General features: G+C 43.9%; 1 protein-coding gene across 2 annotated transcripts in view; it reads right to left on the reverse strand.

Annotated features, from left to right (window-relative positions):
- ppargc1b (peroxisome proliferator-activated receptor gamma, coactivator 1 beta) overlaps nt 1–26113 on the reverse strand; it is a 97476-nt gene that overhangs the window by 29317 nt on the left and 42046 nt on the right. The window contains exons 1-2 of one of the 2 annotated variants that reach the window (XM_040120005.1): nt 25650–25724; nt 836–1021 (exon numbers count right to left, since the gene is read on the reverse strand). In XM_040120005.1, the coding sequence (XP_039975939.1) occupies nt 836–1021; nt 25650–25685 (222 nt within the window). In that variant the 5' untranslated portion in view covers nt 25686–25724. Of the gene's footprint in view, nt 1–835; nt 1022–25649; nt 25725–26113 lie in introns of those variants that run through there. The other variant, XM_040120004.1, reaches the window with a different exon arrangement.

Below are 26113 nucleotides of genomic sequence, written 5' to 3' on the forward strand. Positions count from 1 at the left end.
CCGAAGACCCACTGAACAAATAATTCCAAGAAGCAGACAAGTATTATCAGAAATAAAACATTTACACAAGGCACGCTATCTCTATGTCACCCTTGACCTCAACACGAGCTGAGGAACTGAAATCCCTCGGCACCTCAGTGGGACTGTGGCTTATTACTGACGAACACTGCATAACATCGACTAAACTTTTGAAATGTGTCCTCAGGACACAGTGGGTTCAGCCATTTAGGGTGCCTTCTATCGCTTTTGATGTTGTGGTTAGGGGTCTAGCAGGATGTTTGTCCTACATCAAATCAGATTAAAAAACTTTCCATTTAAACTGTGGCTTCAGGGTGCCAATTTTGCGGATTAGGCTTAAACCTCAAGCAATCTGGACTTGAATTTGTTGATCAAGTGGGTTATTTTCTTGTACAAGAACTCGTTTGCGCCTTTACCTTTGTACCTTTACTTCATCATTTGCATCAGTTTCTTAACGAACCAGAAACCTTTCTCAATAATTCTTCAACATGAAGCAGCGTCTTGCTTGTCTGTCTTTGGGGTCTGATAATCAAAAGGGATGTGGATGCCATGTTTTTTTACTGGCAGGCTTAGAATTCCCTAATGTTGGACTTTCCAACCCGCATTTAACATGGCGTGAGGGATAAAGACAAAAAATAATTAAGTGCTGTTTAAAACCACCCAATTCTAAACAACTGATTAGGCCAAAATCATGAGTAAAGTAATAACATTTACGATGAAAGCATGACTACCATCGTTGAAGAAGAACATGTCCATAGCTGACTTCAGAGCAACATCAGTAGTATAATTGGACCGTATTTTCGTGATGAAGCCTCACCTCGAAGAGCTCATCTGCCGTGCTATAGTGGATGGAGGCTGGTGACGCATCCGCAGGCTGATCGTTGCACCACTGCAGCTCACTGAGACAGTTGACGCTGTCGAAGTCGCTGGTGTCCAGCTGGGAGAGGTCGATGTCCGGGAAGTCGGTGTCCAAACGGTCGGAACACACTTCCTCCTCCCCATACTGAAGACGGAAAAAGAGAGGGAGAGAGAGGGAAAGGTCATGTTAGTCAAACATCAAGATTAAAGAAAAATTCCCAGGCGGTTTGTTCTTTTGAGATGCAACAGAAGTGCACGAGTCACTTTGTAAAACGCGACCCCAAAAAACTGGAGGTGCTGATCGCAGCTGGAGAGATCCTCAGCGAGAAATGAACAAGTTTGCATGCGTCACACGTGTCTGCCACTTTGCTCTTTCATGTGATCACAAAGCAAATTATGTTTTCTCTGTAACAACCGCTCTCTGAAACACAACCTACCAAACATGGGAAATAATTCCGCTCCCAGCCAAGGTTGATGTTTTCTGTGAAGTTCATCGCTCAGCACGGCACAGAATTAAGGGTTTGGTTCCCATTGGGCCATCCTTTCTAAAATATGTATGCAGCTGAAGTACTGTGAGGCACTTTTGATGAAAGCTTCCATGATCTGGCATATACTGTATATTATTACACTGTTCGCTGTCTGAGTCACAAGGAGCTTTCATCAACAGCCCCTCATCTCTCAACAGCTACTCATTACAGATAATGAGACTTCCATGTAAGAGGAGGTTCGACACTGAAACCAATAGAGGCATCTGCCCCGGCACAATGCAGGATTAGACAGAAAATGTGTCACATGCACCAGCAATAATTGTGGAAGCGTCTTCATGCATTTATCCTGCGCATCTCCCCGTGGCTCACAACAAAGTGCAATCGCAACCCAAGAGGTCTTCAGGTGATTAGTTCCCCTTCGTTGGTCATGTGTGTGTTAATCAGTGAAATTAGCTGCCCTATTTAATCTGTAGACTCTTTGGTTACGGTGGCACATGGTTGATCTAGCTCTAAAAAGTTATGGAGACTTTACTTCAGTCGCAGTATTGTATTGTTTTACAACTGTGACAAAAGTTTTCATTCATTCCCAGATTAATATTTAAAATTACAGTGAAATTAAACCTACTTTTGATCGTTGTACCCCTATAAACCTCATTAAGGACTCTCAAACCCCCTTGCAAAACTCAGAAATCTCTTAGTAACCTCTTGAACCGACTTAAAATCACTTGTACTCCATCAGGGAACCTGCCAGCCCCCTCACGAATCCATGAAATACACTCACGATCCTTTGGGAACTTCTAAAATCCCATCAATAGATCTTAAACCCTAACAAAAAAAAATCCTGTAACCCCAAAGAATCCCTGAACCCCATCAATGAAACCCCCAAACTCTTCGAAGAACACCTCAATAATAATAAATATCCAAGAAAACCTCCTCAAGACCTCCTCAGCCCTACACAAATGCTCTTACACCTCCTCATGAATGCCCCAAAGCCCCTAAAAGACTCCTGGAACCCCCTCTAGAAACCCTGAAATCCCCTCAAGAAGCCCGACAACAGCCTGTAGAACCCAACCAACCTTAGAGCCCCTTGAAGAACCCTTTACAACTCTTCAGGAACCACTTTAACTCCATTAAGAATCTCTGAAACCTCCTCAAGAATCCCTACAATTACCTCGTGCACACATGGAATCCCCTTGCAAACTCCTTGTACATCCTCACAAACTCCTCAACCCCTTTTAAAAAACTCAAGAACACCCTCGAGAACCCCAAATTGTGATCTACTAAAATAGTGTTCCAGTCAGAAGTCGCTGGCACGTGGTCTGCAGTCACAACGCATGGCAAAGATTCAGACAGAAACATTGAGCCACGTCACTGAGAGAATAGGAAAAAAAAAGAAGAGCAGGAAGTGTGTGTACGTGACTCAGTGTGAGGGGGAAGTGACTGTGATCTCTTGGGGGAGGTGAACGAAGGAGGAAGGAGGAGGAAGATTTTTGGGGAAGAAGGAAAAGAGTGTAAGGAGAAGAAAGAAAGAGGAAGCATTTGGTGAGCAGTCACAGGGAAAAAAAAGAAAGAAACACAGGCGGTTTCCAGAGAGGAAGAGAGAAGCATAAGTGTCCTATTGTATCTACTGTATGATGAGGAAGCATGCTCTGTTACTGGTCTCTTTGTCTCTCATTCCCTTATACGCCCACACACACACAGACAGACACACATTTGGTTTTCATCTCACAGGGCGAGTAGACAGTGCTAACCAGTTAAACCAGCCTTCTTTCAAAATGAATCAAACAGACGGTTTTCCCTCCCCATCAGACGTCCTCCCTCGTAATGTCCTCTCAAACTGACTCTAAACACTGAACCACCCATTGCTTCTTTGGTATTTTGTCTCTGAAAGCTCTGCGTAAATACTCTGTCCCAACATACAGTATGAAGTTACTATACTTGAGTCTAGTGTTGATGAGAATATGACATAGCACAAATGGCACAGACATAAAGTTAAGTTTCTGGCAATTTATGGTCACGGCTTTGCGTCTGACGTTCAGTACAGTGTTAACATGCAACACTTTCTTTGAATCTGCCAGAAAACTTCTAAAACCAACGTCCGACGAGGTCCCTCAAGTCTAAACTGTGATTAAAGACATCATTTCATAAGTTTATTTCACATGAATTGCTTACGTGGTTGTTCCAGTGTAGCCTAGCTAGCTAACATTGCCGCTGCTCACGTACCCACAGCAGATGTGTCCACGTGAGCTACTGAAACACAATGGTTAAGCTTTAGTGCACAGCATGCAAACAGGATTAGCATATTTTCATAGTTTTGTTCAGTTCGTTTGGCATAAATTCGGATTATGGCTGCTGCGGCAGCTAACAGCTAGCTAAGCTAATCAAAGCTCAGTTTACAGAATTCACGTATCCCGAAAATGAATGAACAAACAGTCTACACGTTGATGATGAATTTCCAATGTAACAGTTCATTATCTCCGCTTCCATCACCAACTCTCGCTTCTCTTCCCTCCCTGCAGATCCCGTCTTATTATTTTGTGCTTTTGCCAACGAGCGTTTCAATTTGCACGCACTCTTGATGCTTAATGACCGCTTACTTTTTTCTTTGATTTTAGAAAACATTTATCTTGTTTCTTATCATTACAACACATTTCCAACGGTTATTTTTGCAACTGTTCCCAAGCTGCCTCGCCGTGCGTATATGTGTGTGTGTTTATTTGGTCTGAGTGAGGAGTGTTTATTTGGGTCAAGGAATGGATAACACGAGCCGATATCAGTTATGGTTTCATAAATTACAGAGCAGAACCAACACAGCACACCAGAGCAGACACGATCAAAGAGCTAATCAGTAGAGTGGGCTGAGAAGGGGAGGATGGAGGGATGGAGGGAGGGAAAGGTGCAAAGAGGAGAAAAGCGGAGGACGAAGGGAAAAGGGAACGGTAAAAGGATGGAGAACAGAGGAAGGGACCTAGAGAAGCAAGGGAAAGGACAGAGAGATGAAAGGAAACAAAAATGAGTCGGAAGCAAGAATAAAGAAAATGAAAGAGCAAGGTGATGGGAAAGATTGTGTTGGTGAGAGGGAGAGAAAGGGAGATGTGGGTCAGAGGAGAGAGAATAAAAGAGCGACAGAGGAGGAGCGATGGAGAGAAGGAGGGGAGGACAGTCATGACTTAATAGAGAAGCAGAAGAAGATGGGAAGGAGGGAGGAGACGAGAGGGGAGAGGATGCCCTCTGTAAGACCCTCCCATCGCTTCCTCTCCTTCCAGTTGCTGGTGCAGATGTGTTTTCACCTAGCGATGTGTGTGTTAGTTAGCATGCAGCTCACAACCCCCTCACGTGTGCCTGACTCATCCCCCTCCACCACTCGTTCGCTCTGCTCATCATTCCTTTCCGTTCTCCTCTTTCATCTCCTTCTCTTCTTCTCTGCTCTTTCCTCCCTCACCTCTCCCCTCTTTCCTTCACCTGTCCTTTCTTCCATTCAACATCCTTTCCTCTACCTCCACTATGATCTGTCTCCTCTTTTCATTCTTCTGTCTTTCTTACTCATTATCTTTCCAGCTTAATAATTTTTTCTCCCTCTTTTCTCCTCTTTCCTCTCCTCTTATCCCTGATCTCCCCAGCATTCTCCATCCTCCTCCTCTCTTTTCATTTTCTCTTCTTTCTTATCCATCTATCCTTCCTTTGCCATTTCCTCCCCTTCACTTTGGTCTTTTCTCCTCTTTCATACCCTTTATTTTTCTCCATTTTCCTTCATTTCCGCTTTTATTCTTTGAATTTTGCTCCTCTGCTGTTTCCTCCTCCCTTCCTTTTCCTCTCCACATTTCCTCTTCAACTAGTTACTCTCCTATTTTCTCCCCTCATCTATCCTCTCTTCTCTGTTCCCTCTTCTTCTGCTCCTCTTTTGTCTTCTGTTCTTCTCTCCTCCCCATTCTTTCTACTACATCTTCTCGATGTTCTTCTTCCCTTGTTCCCTTCTTTTGTGTTCTTCGGCAGTTTCCTCCTCTCCTCCTCCGACCTTTAACTTTCTCCTCCTCTCCTTTTCTTCCTTCTCTCTTTCTCCTCCCACCATATTTCCACTCTCATTTTTCCCTCTCATCTTTTTTTGCTCACAATCTCTTCTTTCTCATCTTCTTCTCTTTTCTCCGGTACCATTTTCATCATCTTCCTCTTTATCCTCAGCACCCTTCCTCTCCACCTCTCTCGCTGCCTTCTTCCATTGCCTTTCAGCTTTTCCCTTTTCTTCTCTTCCATCTTTTCCTCTTGGTTCTCCTCTTTTCTCCTCTCCTCCATCTCTCTTTTATCATCTATCCCCCCTCTCTATTCCTTCTCCCTCTTCTGCTGCTCTTCTTTCCTCTTCTCTCCTTCATATATAATCTCATGTTCTCCCTCCCTGCTCTCCTCTACATTCTCTTCCCCTTCCCTACATCCTTCCATCTCTGGCTGATTGATTTCTTTGTTTCCCCTCGGCTTCTCTCTCTCTCCACAGTCATCCCTCCTTCTCTTCCTTCTTCTCTCCATTGCCGCCGTCAATCAATAACAACATCCTTGGGCATGGCGCACACATTTCATACACCCAAACACGTTGCACCAGAAACCTTGACATACAGTATACACGAGCGTGGAGAAGGAGCAGCACATACGTGCACACCGTCACACGGCGCCGCTGTGATGTGACGTCGTCGGTATCACGTTCACCTGCCAAAGCAGCGACCCTCTGCTTCATATGACGCTCTGCTGGTGTGTCCTGCTCTCTGTCACACACACTCAAACACCATGTCACGTTAACACGCGGGTAAATGGGAAATCCCCTGCACATGAAACCACGAAACACACGACCGAGACCAAGCACAACACCGCGCGCAACACACACGTGACGCGCGTCTGAGCGTGCTCTCTGCAAGCAGCTGCAGGCGATAGGCGGTGCGTTCCCAACGCCGCGCTGCCTCTGAATAATGATGAAGCCCCTGACAGCTACGCAACACGGCTCACAGACACCGGGGAGGAGGAAGCAGGCGAACGAGCAGCTCAGCAAGAAGCGACGCCTTCTCTGCTCTGCTCTTATTTCCTTTTTCTAGCACCTCTGTGGTGCGCGTGATCACTGCACTGATCAAGTGGCATCTACTCTCTGAGCTCTGTGACCTTTGACCTCAGCGCTGGCTGTTGTGAGCTAAGATTGTCAAAACACATCCAAAAAGATGCTCATTCAATATCAAGCCTATCAAGAGGCCTGTTTCCCCGATAAAGTAAAGGATTACTCCACCTAAAATCGCAGCTGCACAGCCGTTACAATGGTTTCTGATGGTAGTTATGACAAAAAAGTGTCAACATGTCCATGGAAACCACGCCTGTAGTGTAACTCAGGGTCGGCATGTTCCCAACACCCCCAGCTTCTCCACAACATGGCTTGATACACTGCTTTTATGTCCCACTGCAGCTTCCTCTTAGCTCTTACACTCTGCTGTAACATATTCAGGAATTTAATGGCAAAGCAACAATTGTCGGAAACGTACTAAAATACGGATCAAGGGGCACCAAAGTGGATTATGCTGAAGTGGTTTGGGAGGTTTTTGTGGCCGTTTTGATTTTTTTTTCTTCTTTTCTGTTTTTCTTTTCGCCGTTGCTCTGTGTCGCTGCTGGAGTCCATTGCAAATGCTGTGAATGTAAACTGACTACAGCTGCTGTCCGCTGCGAAAGAGCAAGCTACAAACCTTTCAGGGCGACTTTTAAAGCCCACAGGCCGTGAGCGACTGATACTCCAAAGACGGTTTCAGTGGGACATTTCTTTTAAATGTATATTTGCCGATCATTTAGCCATAATTGCTAAGATCCTCCAAAGAAAGTGGCACCAGTCTTTACAAGTAAAAAACAAACAACAGTTTCTTCTCTTCTGAGGTCCCTAATTTAGATTGACCAAAGCTCATTAATATGTCTATGCATTGTGTTACTTTTTGCACACAGGGTCATGCCCCAGTGTCAAGATACGTTGCTTTTCAGCGCCTTCCGAAGCAACACGTGTGACTATTCCAAAAACTGCTCGTATGAGCGGCTTGTACCCTGCCAGGGTCCCAAGTGTCAGCCCCTAGTTTTTGTAACTTCAGCTGAACTTAGTTGAGTCGAGTCTCCGGTCTCAGTACTAGGGCTCACCTTTAAGTTAAATCGGCTCCGGTGTAATTATGCCGAGGACGTGAATCTATAAGTGTGAAATTTAAAAATGTACCCCTTCGCGCAACTGCAAAGAGATGCACGGTGGTAAACATAGACAGGCTGTTTTGAGCCTCTGAAGATCAGTGCTGTCAGGTTTTGCTGGTGAGCGACGGTTCTCTGCGCAGTAGAGAAGCTGACAAAGTTTTGCAGTTCTTCTCCCCTTTCAGACGGATGGCGCCCTCCTGCACTCGGTCAAACACAGTTCATCGGCCCAATAAGGCAGTGAAACAGACTCTGTGAAGCCATATTAATTCTCACCGCATGGAGTTAAAAAGAAGCTCACTAAGACTCCTTGAACATCCCCTAATGAGGTGGCCTTAAGCAAAAAAAAGAGTTTGAAATCCAGGAGTCTGAGGTGTGAATATAAATCAGGGTTTTTGCTTTAAAAAAAACCTTTGCTCAGTCATTTTCCCTGGGAAAAATAAATGTCATATACTTGCTAAAAGGGAAAATAAAGGGGAGGAAAGTGGCTTACTCTTCTCTGTTTCAACGTAGGTATAACACCGTCTCAAGAATGGACACATCACTCACCGTTTCTCCGTCTAAATCGATTACGGCTTAAATGGAGCATTAGACTGGCTAGATTAAGTAAATGGGAATGAAATTAACGTAGACTACAGACACCTTTGAAGTTTTTGAAAGGGCGTACTTCAGGGATCGCAGGTCGCAGTAAGTTCGTTTGGAGTTTACGGGGTTTTATAAACAGAGGATAATATGAGTATAAATATCAAGCAAACAAACAGAAAGGCTAGAGGAAAACTGAAACCGGGCAGAGTAAATGAACTGAGGAAAACACTGTAGCACGGGGGTGGGTTTCGAATAAAATCACAGTATCTATATGTGCAATATATGCAAATGTGAATCTAAAACTTAGTCCCGACCTCTGACCTTTTGAAACCTATAAAATCTATTGGCTCGTGTCTGTGTGTAAAGGGCATCATGGTGTAATAATGGTGGTACTGGGGGAATGAGGTGTAAAAAATAGTGTGGTGACTTCCATTTGTGGAAAACCTACTGGTCCGTTCAGTCATAAAAAGCCTGCCGGGACAATCGCACATTAGACCTGTGCTATTTATAGCGGGCCTGCACGTGGGAGAGCTATCTGGGCTAAAACCAGCAGGTGGACACGGAGAGGCCGGCGAGACTCTGAGGTGGTGTTCTAGCATGTGGATGTGCCGAACCTGCATCATTAAGGTTCTATCTTTAAACGCACGCAAACACACACTCATACGATACATTCTTTCAAGGGTTATCTCTTGTTTGAATTCTCCCCGTGGTGCTGAGGTAAAGTTGCATGTCTTTCCATCAGTCGTCTATGAATAGCACTCTGGAATTATAGTTACACGGGGATTTCTTGGAGGCTGAAATGAGCTCTGTGGTTGAGTTAAGCCTCTGAGGGTGGAGTTAAAAAGCGTTTTTCTCAGACTAAAAGCTAAAAATATGAAGCTAAGCAACGTTGATAAAACCTGGAGAAACGAGCTGGTTGAGTTCACCCGAGCCATTACCTGTTAAACTAAAACAATTATGCTGTGTCCGCATTCGAGGATACTAACTGTCTAAAGTATATGCGATACACTAATCTTTTTAGTATATTATGTTTGGATATCTTTTATAGTTTTTATAGTTTTATAGGAACAGGAACTGAGAAAATGGCGGACATCGATAAAACTGCCCCTTTAGACTTTTGATTGCCAAGTAAAATCCATAACAGTTAAGCAAAATATTTTTCGAAAGTTTTAATACTTATTTTATTGTGTCCCAGAACTTTCTGAAGCTCACTCATGAAAATCTGTAGATTATTTTAATTTTAATGCAGCTTTGAGCATCTCTTCCATTTTCTTTGTGCATTGCATCGTGGGACTGAAGTCTCAATATAGCGGACACTCTTTTGGGCACACTAAGTTGCTCTACTCTTCCAGTGTTAAACACACTACCTGCTGAGAAACTGCACTGAAGTGGATGAAATGTGGAATCAGGACAAAGCTTTTAAAATTTTAGTGTCCCTTTTCCCAACTTCTGTTGGACATACGAGCCGGATGTATGTACGTATGCTACGTGTGCGTTCGCATACAACAAGCCCTTGACATACCTTCTACACGGTTCTGATCATTATGTTCTGCTGTATTGATCCACAGAGAAGTCAAAGCCTTGGCTACTGCCTCCCTGGCAGCTCTACAACAGACCTTTTGTAATGTTATGTAAGGTCAGTCACAAGCCCAGTCATGTGCCGGTGAGTACTCGCCAGTGTTCTGGACTGTCCAAACTTCCCTTTAGGTGCACGCAAACACACACACACACACAGAAAGAGCACCATCACCATACAAGGTGAAGGTGTCTCAACTCTCGGCTGGAGATACAGGAGGGTAGCAGGAAAAAAAAAAGACTATAAGTCTCGGCTGAATGTACGGGATGATTTCTCAGAAAAAAAAGTCTGGGAACCCCTGGGTTTGTTACATGATTAACTTGCTTTACCAGCTCTGAATGGCTAAAGCATCTAGAGACTTTAGATGGCAGAGATGTTGTAGAAGTCACACTTATTTACTGCCGACAGAAAAAATCTAATTTTGCTCTTTGTTTCCATCCATCATAAGTGACAAGTAATGGTCTAGCAGAGTTAAACCTCGGTGCTGACTTTCACGGATAAGATGGAGGTTCATGCCCGACTCCAGCTACAGAGAACAAGTTATCTCCATTTTTTTTTTTTTTTTGAGTAAATTAGTTGATCACACGAGGAGCTTTGTAATTATTTCTTAATCTTTGAAGTCAGTATCGCATTTTTTCTACCCAGCATGCAGTTTCAGAAGCTTTCCCAGATTCTGAACACTCTGAACGTTTGGCTCCAAACATGATCAAATGCGGGAGTAATCTGCGAGAACTGACACTTTCTCCAATTTTCTGAGCCGGCGTTTGAGCTTCAAATCTCCAACACGACGCCCTTAAACCTGTCTTGGAGAGACACTGTAATACCGGAAATGGGGAGGGGGGTGCATGTGAAGGTTAAGTGACAGACCAGAGCCCATATATATGAAAAACGATGATGAGAGGAGCCAGATAGAGAGTTGTAATCACTTTCCAGCCTCGCACACTGAAGTGACATGGAAGATATAAGGCAACTTGCCAGGCTCGGGAATCCGTTAAGTGTGCCACTACCTTAACTCTCCCTTTCCTGTAGGTCACTTTGCCAGGAAGTGGTTTATAAATGACACCTCAGACATCCCCGCAGTGCTGCTTAGACCTATCGACTCATGATCCCCTTAGGTGCACATGAACACCGAGCACCGAGCTCGAACTGACACTCAACTAACAGATTTTATTTTCACTTCGCAAGTGATTACACAGTCAAGTCTTTATCTTTTTGACTTTGTCTGCATCTTTGGTGGTAAACACTAATTGCTGTTCTGTTTCTGCTACTGCATTTCCCAAAGATCACTTGTCAGTTAGACAGTCGGAGGGAATCCCTTCTTTGGATGTTTGATTGAGCATTTGTCTGTACAGCTATTATGGCCTCTTGTTCTTTATCTTTTCCTGATTTCAAAACAAACCAGGAACTTTAAAAGCATCATTTCCTGTGCACGGGAAGGAAAATGCAAGAGCTCTCTCAAATGTTGAATCGAAGGTGTCTCGTTCAGTAATATATGAGGACAATGAAAGGAGGAAGCTTGCAATATTTAGTTCGGTAAACTAGTGTAAATGTTTTTCTTTTCATAATAAACGGCTTTAATCAAAAGCCAATTTAAATATAGCACATTTATGTCCTCGGACGTGTTTACCTATATCTTATAAATCATCTTATGACCCTGCAGGAATTGTGTCGTGACCCCCCTTTCTTCAGGTTGACAACCAATGCCTCATCGTGACATGAAAGGGTCGCCTGTGAATTAGTGAGTCATTTCTTGACAGGTAATGAGAATGGAAAGCCGCACAATTTAAACTTCCCAACTCATTTTTCTCCTCTGCAGCCAACACAGAAGGGATGTGCTTAATTACTGCGAACAAAAAGGACACCCCCTCTATCTGCGGCCCCCTTCCATATTTAATAAGGGCCACAAAAAGCCAATTATGTGCTATTTGATTATTGAGGTACAAAGTAAGACAATGAAAACTTGCAAGGGAACGGACGGAAGCTAAATTAGAATGCAGATCAGTGGGAATCGCTATCTCGTGCTGTTTAATCTTTATTTATCCAGAGAAGCTTGACTGAGCACCAAAATGTTTTTTACAGCAGCAACCTGCTTTGCATTCACATGGTTATCATGCATTCACAGCGGGAGCAGCCCAGTACAAACAGGGTCTTCTGCTGCAGCTTGCTTCCGTCCTCCAGTCCGATTCTCCATGGACGGGATTCAAACCGTCTCTTCTCTAATCTCTTTGTAGCTGGACCAGGGCTGCAACTAACAATTAAGTCATTATCTACTTCGTCTGTCGGTTATGTTTATGTGTAATTGATCTGTTGATTAACCGTTTGGTGCAGAAATTGTCAGAAAATCCTGAAAAATGTCTGTCGCAAGATGAAGTGAAGTCTTCAAATTGCCGGTTTTATCCGACCAACAGTCCGTATCATATTTAACCAACCACTGCATAGCACAGAGAAAAGCAACAAATCCTCACATTAGAGAAGCTGATGCCAGCGGACATTTGGCTTTTTTTTCCTGCTGTTGATTGATGTTCTTTTAATGAACTACCACCAACCATGAAGCAAAAAAATAGTTTCTGCACAATTTCAGTCATTATAAATTCATTACCCCTTTTTTGATGTAATTTTTTACCCTATATTTTATATTTTCAACAACACGATGTCTGCCAGTGTTTGCGGAATAAAAACGAATTGTATGCCTGATTACATCCTGAAATGCTGACCCTTAGCTGAAAGGACACCGATATGATTACCTTTAATTATGCGTTTGCATGAACATGGTAGTTACCCCACGTATCCCTTGATCCCTCAGAGCATTAGTTGTTCCCATCCTCAGCCATTAACCGCTATGTCTCTTCAAGCTGTAATAAAGCACATGAACACTGGGGGCAGTGTGTATAGATGATACATGGGGTCAAAAAGCTGAAGCTACAGTGTCGTCAAGCTCATTAGAGAAACTAACAGAGCTCTTCTCATTTACAATGACCATCTCGAGTGTCATCGTGTTCAGTTATGTTTACCGTGGGCAAGATTTCAAGTTCTTCAAAAGGATATTCAGGTCAGGGATTTGGCCCCTGGACATGGATACACTGTACCGTTGAATCCCTCGGGTACGCGCAGAGTACGGAAACGACACGGTCACGTGTCAAACGCACTGGCGCACCACGAACTGAGAGGCAGTGGGGAAAAATGAGGCGAAAGGAGGGGCGGAAAGAGAAAATGAAGTCCTCCGAACTTCGATTCCAATGAATGGAAACATATTTCCGACAAACCGGGCGGTCGGTCTGATCCTAAGAGACTCACAGGAAGACAGAGACAGATATGAGGAGAAGGAGTTTGTCACTCGGGTCCCTCTGGACTTGGTGGGAATGAAGGATGAACGAGGGTTTAAAAAAATAAATGGAAAGAAAGGAGACATTACCCAGAATGCAAATCTGCAGCCTGATGCTTTGATAAGTTCACTGGTTCATTTAAGTACTGCACTTGCACACAGACAGTATCAGTCAGTAGTGTGTGTGTGTGTGTGTGTGTGTGTGTGTGTGTGTGTGTGTGTGTGCATGTTTCTATATTTAGCTCTTATCCTGGTCTCATGACCAGTTCTTCCACAGGCTGCCAGTGACTTGAGGAACCTCTGTCAGACACAAATGACCCCTCACCCTCACACACACACACTCACACTCACACACACACACACACACACACACACACACAGATTTTAAAGCTTGATGATGCAAGTGGATGGGGATTATTGTGGAATCAATCACATCTAATCAGACGATGAGCTCTGCTGGCAACAGTGTGAGTGTGTGTGTGTGTGTGTGTGTGTGTGTGTGTGTGTGTGCCCTTGACCTCATGCAGTGTTGGTACCACATGACAGATAAAGTGATTTATGTCAACGTGAGCCTGTCTCACACACTTTAATGAATAAATGAAGGGCTAAACTGGCAGCAAGTGTTGCTTATTACATGCCTCAGTAGTGAGAGTGTGTGTGTGTGTGTGTCTAGTAATGAGAAAAGAGTTTAGAGAGAGACAGAGCTGCATTACATGGTCTAAGCCTTTTAAAGGAACAGTCTGTCTAATTTTCTTTTTAAGTTAATTTACTGAATTTCCCAAATCTCGGTGAATGACCAGCAGGTGACCAGGAAGGCAGTCAGTCAGTAAGTCATGAGGTCAATTTGGATGTGCGTGTCTGGTGTGTATTGCTGAACGTGTGTTTCTGTTGTGACGGGCGCAAACGAGGTCAACAGAGGAGGAAGTGGGACGCTACTGGAAAACCAGAGTGTTGTAAAGTACTGGCTGTTCCCATCACTGCTGCTCCAGGGTGAGTGTGTGTGTGTGTGTGTGTGTCTCATTTTATCCTTGTGTTTGTGTGTATTTTTGTATACCTCTATAAACCACAAATTGTCGTTTTTACATTTCTCTTTGTGTACTGACCATGTTAATTAGTAAGCATGTCCCCCCGCTTCCAGTCTTGATGCAAAGCTTGGCCAACGTCTCCTTGCATATAACCGCACTTCCCAGAATGCTGTATAATATTCCTTTGAGGTTGTCTTGTGCATTTCTGGGAATTCAAACAACAGGGAGATGAAGCTTTTTTTGCCCATCGAAGATTACCTCCAGGTAACGTCATCCCCCTTGCTCGCGCACCGAAAGTTCACCACGTGTGATCCGGGTCCTAGGGTCTAAAATCTGAGCAGTGTGCAGGCCTCAAGGAGCCACTGTCCCCGGGTTCTCTCCATAGCAAACCAGCGGCTCACGCTGGCAAGAGGCGATCCTGCAGCTGATCTCACAGCTAAGAGGGCCTTGGTGTTCCTCCATGTACCTCTATGACTGCAATAACTGTGACCAAGTACTTCAGTACAACGTTGAGGTACTTGTACATCCCTGGAGTATCTCCATTTTATGCTACTTTCTACTCCACTGCATTTATCTGACAGCTTTAGTTACTAGTTCATTTTAAGACGAAGATTTTACACAATGGATGATACAAGCGTTTAAAACCTGGTTTAATTTGTGACATTATTGTGAAAGATTAAACCAGTGGTTTCCAACCTTTTTTGGCTTCTGAGGTCTTACAAAAAGCAGTGTATGTCTGTGACTGGTCATCGGCTCCACCAAATAGTGATTTTTCCCTCTAAACTTCTCACATAGTTTCACTTCAAGAAATGTTCAAATGATCCAATATCTCAACAAAAATCAAAGATTAGAGGAAGAAGTCCAAAAGCTGAAAACACATTTCTGTATCAGAACTTTCTTTTCTTCTTTCCTCTCCAATCAATCATCTCACTACTGCTCCGGCGTCCCTGTTTATAAAACTGTGTATAAAGTAGCTTGAACTAGCTCCGCCTCCAGCGGCTACGACAGGAACATGCTGTTGACACACTGATGCTTCAGTACTAATCATCCCATGATGCCATACATAACCATATATCAGTCAGAGGGACCAAACCAGTACTTTTACGTTAATACCTTAACTACATCTTGCTGCTAATACCTATGTACTTTTACTTAAGTAGGATTTTTCAGTATTTTTACATGGCTGTACTGGTACTTTTGCTCAAGTCAAGGATCTGAATACTTCCTCCACCTCTGGGTTCTGTATTACTAACCTGAATCTGTGCAAAAAATCTAGCTGCTCTTAATTCGTGTAAAGGGTTGGACTGAATCCCATTTCGCATCTGACAAAAAAAAAAAAAAAAAAAATTTAGGAGCATTTCTGTCCGAATTCACACTCGCATCATTGCGGTGACGCCGTTGACTCTGATCTTTGACCTCGTTACTCTCAGTTGCTTGCAACGCTGACAGACTGGGGAGAGCAGAACTGATGAAAGAGAAAGAAAGGTACTGAAGGGGATGGAGGGACGTACTCACCTTCAGATCTCTCGCATGTTGACGCTAACAAAAAACACACATTTCTGCGTACTGTTTTCTTTGTTCTTTTCTCTCTCTATCACACACACACACACACACACACACACACCATCATCATAGCCTCTCTTCAAATCTGTGTGTGTCAGACACACATATGCTCTTTTGCTTCCTTAATATCTGTGTTTCTCTCTCTCTCTCTCACACACACACACACACACACACACACACACACACACACACACACACACACACAGTCTCTGCAAATGATTTCTGGCCTCCAGTCTATACCAAAGTTACCCAGGGCTGCTGATGCCGCTTCCGGTCTCGATTCAAAAACACTCAGGAGTTCAATCAAATACTAATTTTTTTCGCACTCGTATCTGTCGGCCAATCTACCGCTGCTTTTAAAAGATGAGCCCCTCAGAGGCTCGTCCAACAACAGGGTTGGGTAATAAGAAAGTTTTGGGCTCGTGGAAGTTCCAGTTTAAGCATTAATTATTGAGAAGTGCTCTTTTTAACAGTTTCGATTTTAGTTTTGTTTGATTTGAGACAGAATTTCTTTTTTTGCTTTTGATATGCCACGTAAAGGACTTTCTAAATGACTCTGTCAGTCTTTCTATTAACCTCTCCTATTTAACCAAACTAGAGTGACTCAGCGAAAATTAGGATTTATCTACCCTCCATTCCCTTTCTACTCTGGATTTGCTTTTACAACAGAATCATATGCAGCAGGCTTCAGGGGAATGAAATGCCTTCAGACTTTGTGAAAAAGCTGTATCATACAGAAGAAAATGTCCCTTCTGGTTTGGTTCAGAGCTTCAGTCTTTACCCTTTTTACCCACCTCGGACACCCAGAGCCAGAAAAAGGAGGCAGAAAGGACATGGCAATAACGTCCTCATTACCGCCATAATGACTCTCATAAATACTACTAATGATTCCTAAAATAATCCCAAAAATCAAAGCCAAATTACGTTCAAAGCAATGGCGCAAAATTAAAAAAAAAAAATCACTTCTTTAGTTATTTTGAGGTGGCTTTGGTTGACTGATGGCTTGGAATCCAGTCCGTCTACAGCTCTTCCTTCCTCCCGGGAGATCCGTTACACGAATCTCACCTCCAGCCAACCTCTGTCACTCTGCAACCTAATCTGCCTCTATCCTTCCCTCCTCCACCATGCCCTCCATCCCTCCATCCCTCTGCTAGGAGGAGTGGCACAGAGGCTAAATCTGGAAGCGGCAGCCGAGGTGAACCCGCGCCTGTCCCCTGCACGTAAGAGGCTAATGACGGAGGGATGGAAATACACACGTTAAGCCAAACAGACCTCACTCGATTCAACAGGCTGATTAAACTGCGGGTTGTAGTCGTGCTGCATGTGGCCGAGGTGCATTTGCTTGTGCTGTCAATTCTTTATCCGTTGTTCTCTCTGCTAAATGCGGCGAGGACTCGGGTAAACTACTGTGTGTCTACCTCAGTTGCACGTAAGAAGCCTGACCAGGTCGCTCCGTCTGTTAGATACATAAATTGGCGGTAGCTCCACACCGGTCAGCCGCAACATTAAAACCCACCTAGCAGTTTTAGTGTTGTGGCTGATGGGCGCACATCCTACCCACGCTCTCTGAGCAGCAGTCAGGGCCAGAGCCGCACCCACTCCGCACATGTCGTCACCTAAGCGCCCCGCTTAATTGTCGTCAGATTAGCAGTCGAGGCTAAATCGGACTGTTCCACTGGCCGGTGGATAAAGCCGCAGCCAATCAAGAGCGGGTGAAGGGCGACGCAGCAGCTCAGGGAGATGCAAGCGGGGACGGAGGGTGATGGACGCTAACATACATATACAATAACATACAATCATTTTCTCAAGTACAGGTACTAAATGATGTGTTCCACACACGAGTCAACACCAGAACTTCGAGGCAATATTTGTCACATTCTTGAGTGTTCTTTAAAACGCTAATTGTTTTTGTGCATTGTTTTTAAATAGTTTTCTCAATATATAGCCTTGTATGGCCGGAAAGGTGTAAAGCAGTGCTTAATCTTTTTTTTTCTTCGCCGTTTCAAGTAGTTTAATGTAATGCAGTGTTTTGAGCTGCTTCAGTATGTTTAATTATTTTCTGTTGCTTTTCATTGTACATCTAAAACATTCAAATTACAAGATATTTGGAACATTTTTGCAATGCATTAGAAATTAATTAATGACGCTACTTTAATTTTAACATTTTAAATACACTTTTGTGTCCAGTATAGTTATTTAGCAAGTTATCTACCATGTGCTACTGAAAAGAAGATGTGGTGCAGCAGTGTTGGGGCCGCATAGGAATGGGGTTAAAATGTTTACGTTGAAATATCTCAAACTAGTGGGATCAATATTGAAAATCTACAAACTGCATGAGTGTAAAACCAGTGCCCCTCTACAGCCAGACTTGGGCTGACAGCAGCACCAAAGTCGCAACATCCGCAGCCCCGAAGGCCCGCGGGAAAATTACGAGTGACGGTTTGGTGAAGGATGATGACGGAGGGCCGAAGTCAAGACGGAACGGTGGGCTAAAAGGAGCGGAGAGCTGCCGTCTTCGCTCGGCAGGTAGTGGGCGTGCCTGGTAATGGGATCGGAAGGGGAAAGCCGATTCGGAGCTCAGAAATAAGAGCGGCGGTGGCAGCTGAGACAGCGGAGAGGCCCTGCAAATTCGGTTCATTCGGGGCAACGCTTCAGCGTGAGAACAGAGGGGAAAAAAAAATGTCGGGTATTGAATGGAAAAAGGAAAGAGGAAGTCAGGAGGCTGCGAGTGTATGCAGAGACACTCAAGAGTTTAAGAAGATTGAATTGGTTCGCTTTCAGTTGAGCTGTGGGATTAGGGTTTGTTTAAATAAAATTACAATACATTTAAATAAAATTAATTCAAATTTGTAACAGAAGAGCTGTTCAACCAGTTTTGTAAATAAAATGCTTCGGGCCCGATTGAAAAGATCCACATGATGATCAGAGATGTTGTGTTAACTTCATTTTTGCAGAGGCTGTTGCATCCACATCTATTCTGCATCAGAATGTCCTCCGTGTCCTTTTTGTCATCATTCCCGCATCGTGTGGACTCGCAATCTCTTTAAGCACTGGTAACCACTTTCCAGATTCCCTCTGCGAGACCTCTGTTGATTAAATTGCCACTGAACAGGCTTTAACCCTCAGCATCCACGATGTTCTAGTCTCAGGTGTCCAGCCGTCCCGGTATCTAATTTCAGAGCACTCGGCCTTCGGTTGCACCGAAAACCCCTGCTCTCCATCTATCAATCCATTAGAGTCCTCGTGTTGGCATATTCTTCTCTATTTATAATGTATGTTTCCACAGACGTAGAAACATTGAAGTGGCAGATACGCTTTTATGCTACATACAGCACAGTATGTTCGGAACTTCATAACTACTGAAAAATCTTTCTTGTGTGTTATAGAGCGGAGCTGAATGTGCATAGTGTAAAACTAGTTTTGAAATTGCTGAAAAGAAGAGAAAACCCGATTTATTCCCTTTTTTTTTATTTATTTTCGTTTCCTCTGTCACGGCGAACCAAAGTGCACCAGGAGATCTGCATGTTCAGGTTTCTTTCTGTCCTATGACATGAAGGAGAATGGGCTTCTGCAGCACTTTCTGATAACGAAGGCATTGTGTCGTAACCCCTGACACAATGAGCGATCACTTCATGCCATTTCTTCTCCATAAGTCGGTGCTACAAAAGCAACGATTCCCGATCTTTCTCCCCTGGGATGCTCTGAAAGTTCCGCAATATCTACTTGCGACTCCTTGTCAGCTTGTTGTTACCAGCTCAATTCTTTTTTTTCTTCTTAATATGAATCATTTTCGAAGCCCAAAGTGGTAAAATTATCCAGTAATTTACAAGAAAAAAGCAAAACTTAAAGGGTAAACTCAGCAGATGGTTTTTTTTTTTTTGCAGCATTAATGCATGTTTTTTGCCTTACTCTCCCATTTATCAAACCAGATTTTGTCAAAACACCTGCGCTCATTGTCAGTTACTTTCAAATTTTGACAAATCGGATAAGGGGCTACGAGACCTGGAAAAACCTTGGGGGATTCTTGTTTTTCAGGGTGCAGGGCCCGAAGCTGCAGCCTCTCCTCTGCAGCCTCGGGACTGAATCCATCACTGTAAGATCATTGTATCTGATGGCCTTCTCAGTAGCTTCGTTAGCAATTAGCGCTGGACGCTGATCCCAGCTAACCAGCAGCCTGGATTGGCGAGCTGTCTACTAAACTAAACGCTCAAATGAAGCTTTAGTCTCAACATATCGTCCATCATTTCCTTTGATCCCTCCTTCCCTCTACCCCCCCCCCCCCCCCTTGTTGTTTACCTCTTTCATCTTCATTCCCTTCTTTTATCCTTTCCTTTTTATAGTCCTTTAGTAGTTTCTTTTATCATGCCTCTTACCTTCCTTCCTTTTGTTCTTCCCACTTCCTCTCTCTTCTTCATTCACACATTTATCCCTGCTTTCCTTATTTTTTCCATCTTTCTTATCTTGCTATGATGCAAGTCCTTCCCTCCTTCCCTTCCTTCTTTTCCATCTCTACCTCCTTTTTTAATTTTTTAATTCCCGCAGTTAAGACCACCACGTGACCTCGCGTGCTCTGTCTTGTTTGTGTAAGTGTTGCATTAACGCACGTGCATATAAACAGCTCACGTGCTCGTTTCTGCACATGAGGCATCAAGATCAAACCTCCCCAATCACTCTCACTAAGGGGGTCATTAGGAGGCTACAACGAATATTCCTACCCATCGACCCGTGCGACGTCTCACTTCTCATTTTCCTCCTCCCTCCATCCTTCTCCTCGTCTTCTTCTTCTTCCTGTCACATGCCGTGGATGGTCTGAGGCATGACACTCATTATTCCCCGCAAATTACTCTTCATTTAAACATCTGTCTGTTTTACAGTGCGGGCTTTTCCATCCTGAACACTGGAGTCATATATGTCATATTTGAGTTCCTTGGCACTAAATATTTGCTAATCGTGACTTTCTGTGATCTGTAAGTCATCACTCTCCGATAATCCATATCTGTTAAAACCCTCCTATCCATCCCCATCTCTTTCCTCTTGCCCGGCCATCCCTCCATCCGTCTTCTCAGCTGGTAATCTATCTTTTCAGCCAGGCAGCGTTTGTAAAGCTCTTAACAGGATTGGAGAAAATCAGAGTAAACCTTATCGCAGGGGTCAGGTCAAAGGTCAGCAGGGGGTTAATGACGGTACGTACTTGTGTGTGTGTGTGTGTGTGTGTGTGTGTGTGTATCTGGTGTATAGTGGAGGAGGATGGTGCTAATTCTGTAGCACTGTAGGAATCCCAGAGTACAACGGTTGTGAGAGTTCATTACTTGTGGATGTATTTTGTGCGATATAAGTTTTTTAGTGCAGCTAAACACACACACACACACACACACATTCATGCACAGGCCCCTTTCCCTGACCCTGATTACAACTCGGCAACTCGGCCAATCATGTCGCAGCGCACTCATTTTGAAACTCCAAATCCATCGCTTCACCTGACCTTAATTCAGCAGCGACAGGTAGGTCAAGCAGATTACTTCTTCTTCATTTTAACTCCTCCAATGGGCAGTTTTGACCCTGATCTCAGCCGATCAGATTTCATTAATGAGGCTTCCAGTATTTGTTAACCTTCACTTCTTCAAATTTATGGAACTTTATACATTAAATTTCGCTCATTTCAACAGCAAATTGACTTTCAGGAAAGAAAAGTCACATTAAAGATTAAATGTATTTTGTAGATCTATTTTTGTGGCTCATTTAAAATGAAATTAAATCTAAAAATGAAATTTTGAACTTTTTATAAACATATTCAGTCCAGCGTCTGGCCCAAATGTGGTCTACTACGGATTCTTGTCTCATACTTGCTCCGCTCCTCTGACCCTGGACCAGCCTGCTTTCTGCTGCTGCTGTGTCGTCCTTCCTACTTCCTAACGACGCCGTCTGCAAAATAAAAGGACAATGCAGCAGCAACGCAAACACTTTCCGCTTACTCCGATGAAAGGACAGCTGAGGCTCTCTTTAACGTCAGAGAAACAGAGCTGCAGAGAGGAGGAGGTGGTGGAGGAAGGCGACGCAGAGCAAGGACGTTGTGGGGAAATACAATCCTGCCGCCCTGTAACACAATATCAGTGAGTCACCGGTGGCACTGGGGCTTCACCAGTTATCGGGAGTCCAATTAGATCATGTGTGTGGAACGACCTGAATATATGCAAACTCCCATGAGGGAAAACCAAGAAAAGGTGGTAAAACAAGACAGGTGTGTTTCACTAGCATGACTTTGACACTGAAATAGCAGAGAGAGAGAGGTGGGGTTCCCTTCCCTTTCTTGGGTAAAGGGACTGCATTCATATGGCGCTTATATAGACCACTTAAAGCACTTTACGCTGCCTGCCACATTCACCCAGAGTAACAAAAACTACCAAGTAGAAAAAGCTGTCATCGCATGCTAGCTCAGATTTATATCTTTACCTGATTTTTTAAAATCCTTTTCTTTAATCAAATAAATGATCAAGATTTAAATCATCAATTTTCCTGAAGTAGTAAAATTGTTCTAAAAACGGTTCTTGAATGGCTTAAGGTCCTTTTTAAATGGAAAGATAGTTTGGTACATTTCCTTCTTCAAAGTAAGATATCAACTGGTCCGCACCAGTACTGAAAAATGTAAATGATACCTGACCTTAGTCATAGTGGAAATAGATAGAAAAATTGTATACATTAGTTAAACACTATACAGAAATACAATGGGGGGGGGTGAAGTATGAGAGTTGAGAGCAGAAAAGAAAGGAAGCAAGAAGGGACAGAGGCCGAATTGGCAAATTGTTCCACTCAGCGGGTTAAAAAATAGACGACGAATAAAGAAGAGAAGCTCCTTCTTCTTCAGTCTTTTCAACCACTTGTCAATCAATCAATCAATCAGTGAATTAAGGAATGAATCACCTTAACAACATCAATCAGCCAATCAGTTCCTGACAAGGTCAACCTAGAGATGAGACACACCACATGGCCGAAGCAGATGGGTCAGACTCGGTGACCACTCAGACTCAAGAAACAAGAATCTTTGATGCTCTCGTCTCTCTCTCTCTCTCTCTCTGTCTGTCTCTATGTCTCTCTGCCATGTGGTCGGCACGTCTCGCTAACGCAGCCCGAACACGACCGCAAACCTGAAGAAAACTTCAGTGCTAACAGCTAATTACATGCCTAATCACATCCTGTTTGTGCTCTCACAAAAACATAAACAAACACGTGCGCGTGCGCGCGTGCGTGCGTGCGTGCGTGCGTGCGTGTAAGACAAATAGCAGCTGATTGTGATTTCTCTGCCGGTTGCAGCCTGCAGATTATTGTGTGGAGCTGCATCGTGAAGATTGGTCACCGGGCAAACTGGCTTCTCATTACTGAGTGGTAATGTGATGCCTAACCTATCCATCCATAAGTAAAGGACACTAGCAGAACTTGGACAAAACAAACGAGCGACACACAGTCTTGCTCATACACACTGAAACAAACTCGCACCCAGGCACCTCGGTAGAAAACGACTACCTAGCACGACAACAAAAGCTGAGGAATACACATGTAAAACGTACATAGGCAGCAAATACACACGGACACACGTGTTAACAGACTCTGGTGTGTGTGTGTGTGTGCCCCCCACCCCCCTTGTTTCCTCACCACACACACAGTAAGTCATGTAGACACGTATGCACGCACATGCACACAAGCTCACTATCAGTGATCCAAAAAGCCCATTTGTGCGAATAAATCTTATAGTCTCAGTTCAGTTGTAATGGGTCGGGTCTGCTTCCCCCGTCAGCTGGGTGGGCCTAGCTAGCTGTAACTAATAGAAAAAGCTTATCACAGCTTGGCAACTCTCTCTCACACACACACACACACACACACACACACACAGCGGTGGCTTCCCAAGGTCGTCTTGAGATTTCTAGGAAATGTGGAGATAAGCACAACTCAGCATGTGAACCCTAAGGTCGGAGGGTTGAGGAGAAAAAAAAGAAAAGAAAACTCGTCTATGGAGGCGAGACGGGGGTTAAGGTGGCGGTAGGCGCTGGCACCACGAGGCGTCTCCTATCAGTCCCTCCGAGCCAAAGTAATTGTGATGCCTCTGCATAATCACAGCAAACAAAAGAGACCACGCTGGAGATGACGGGGAGCCTTTATCTCACTCCAGCGCTGATCGAATTAAGACTACATTTCCCATCAGCCCCCTGGCCTCTCGTCTTCCACTCCCTCTCTTGAAAAAGAATAAACTTGTCACGTATTCATTTTTGTCTGGCGGTCCACTCTTTCCAGCATCTGCTGTCGCCAGAAATTCTGAAATACCCAATTAATCAGTACCATTTTTAATAATTGATTTAATATTGATCGTTTCAAGTCATTTATGGAGGAAATAATACCACATATTAGCAGGCCTCTGTTTCAAAACATTGTAAGTTGAATCATTTGGGGGTTTTTAATTGTTATTGAGAAAAATTAGGAACGCTAATGTTTTGGTTTTTTGGTTTTTAGGAGTACGTGAAGGACATTAGTCCATATTTCCTGATATTGTATTAACTAAATCAATTCGTGTATATTGAAAAAAAGAATCAATATATTCATCGGAAATGAAAATAATAATTAGCTGCAGCCCTGATGTAATATTGCGTCACACCCACTGTCTATACGCTGCTGGTTAACCCAGCTGGCAGCTGTCACACAGACACAAGCCAAGATATCAAGCACACACACCTGCACATGCATGACTGAGTAACACTTGCATTTTCCCAGAACAAACACGTGCGCACACGCACACACACACGCACGCACACACACACACACACAGTTTATAGGGGTTAGCAAGTCAGTCAGCACATTGGTGTCCTTTACACAGAGACAATGACAGTAGGTGTCTAATGTTACAGCAGCTTGGAAAACACGCACCTGTTCCCACACACACACACACACACACACACACACACACACACACACACACACACACACACACACACACTGTACAGGGACTGTGACCCAAGGAGAAAAACTGAAGGAGATATTTAAACCCTGAATTTGCGTCGACCTCACAACGATGTGGCACCACCTACAGTTGTGTGTGTGTGTGTGTGTGTGTGTGTGTGTGATCCAGGTACTGTATCCAGGCAGATTAAGCACTTATATCACAGTACCGAATCTAAATGGCCTGGTCAGACACACACACACACACACACACATTCACGACGACTGATTTATGGCCTTTTCTGTGTTGCACCTGCTCTATTAGTGCGAACAGAGACAAGTTTCATTACTGAAGACACAGATGAAGGAAGGACAGAAGACTGAGAGAAAGAAGGGAAGAGGAGGGAGCGATAAAACAGAGAGAAAGAAAGGTACTTGCATGGAGACAGACGTGAAAAGTACGAAGAGCGAGGAGTCTGGGATAAAAAGAGAGAAAGAGGAGGGAAAGGGAGGAAATACAGATAAGGAAGGAATGACGAAAGACCAGATCGAAGTAAACCGAGAAAACGAAAAAGGAATGAAGGAGAGAGGGAAGAGGGAAAGGGGAAAACAAAAGAATAAAGAATAAATTGGAAAGAAATTGAGTAAAGACAGAAGAAAAGGAGGAGATAGACAGGAAAATAAAAAAGAGAGAGAACACTGGTAGAAAATAAAAAGGAAGGGAAAGAGGTGATAAAATTAGAGAAGAGAGAGAAGAAGGGAAGAGGAGAAGCAGGTAAAAGGTAACGGAGCAGACCTCAGTCACCTGATCTAATGGCTCATCTAGCAGATGCATCACGACTCTGTGTGTGTGTGTGTGTGTGTGTGTCCTGTCTTGTCTCATTCTCATGCAGCACTCGGTGTTTCTGCAAACTCACCCTCTTTTCCTCCCTTCCTCCTGTCACTCCGTCTCTTTATCCCCTCCCCATTTCATCCCTGTTTTCTTTGACTCCCTCTCCCTCCTTGAATCGTTCGTCACTCCTTTTCCATGCTCTCGAACCTCCCTCCACTTTCTTTCCTTATCATCTCTCCCTCTTTACTCCTCCTCTCCATCCCTCCTTTTCTACCTGGTGCTGCAGAGCAGTAGAGGTGAAGCCGAGCATCACGACACACCCGTTTCTGTCTGTCCAATCCCCACCCTCCATCCCTCCATCCACGAGTCCCCGCATCCATCCCTTCATCCGTTCGTCCAGTCACGACTCCTTAATGGTGCATGGAGAATGACTGACAGGAGAGGAAAACACTGAGTCAGAGAGAGGGAGAGGGAAGAGGAGAGGAAGGTAAAACACAGTATGAAAGCAAAAGGAGGTGATAGAAAGAAAGAGAGAGACAGATCAAGCAAAATAAGCCATGGAATAGTGCCACATTAGCTTTTATGTTGATGTATGACCACGACAAGGGGAAAGTCTTCAGACTAGTCACTGTTCTGAACTGCATCACCACGCAACAATAACTTTGACGAGAACGAGAGAGGACGTGCTGCTCACGGTGATTGATTACTTTTTTCAAGCAGGTTTCAAGACTCTGCGGG

This window comes from Xiphias gladius, chromosome 23, assembly GCF_016859285.1.
Source record: "Xiphias gladius isolate SHS-SW01 ecotype Sanya breed wild chromosome 23, ASM1685928v1, whole genome shotgun sequence".
NCBI classification, from domain to species: domain Eukaryota; kingdom Metazoa; phylum Chordata; class Actinopteri; order Istiophoriformes; family Xiphiidae; genus Xiphias; species Xiphias gladius.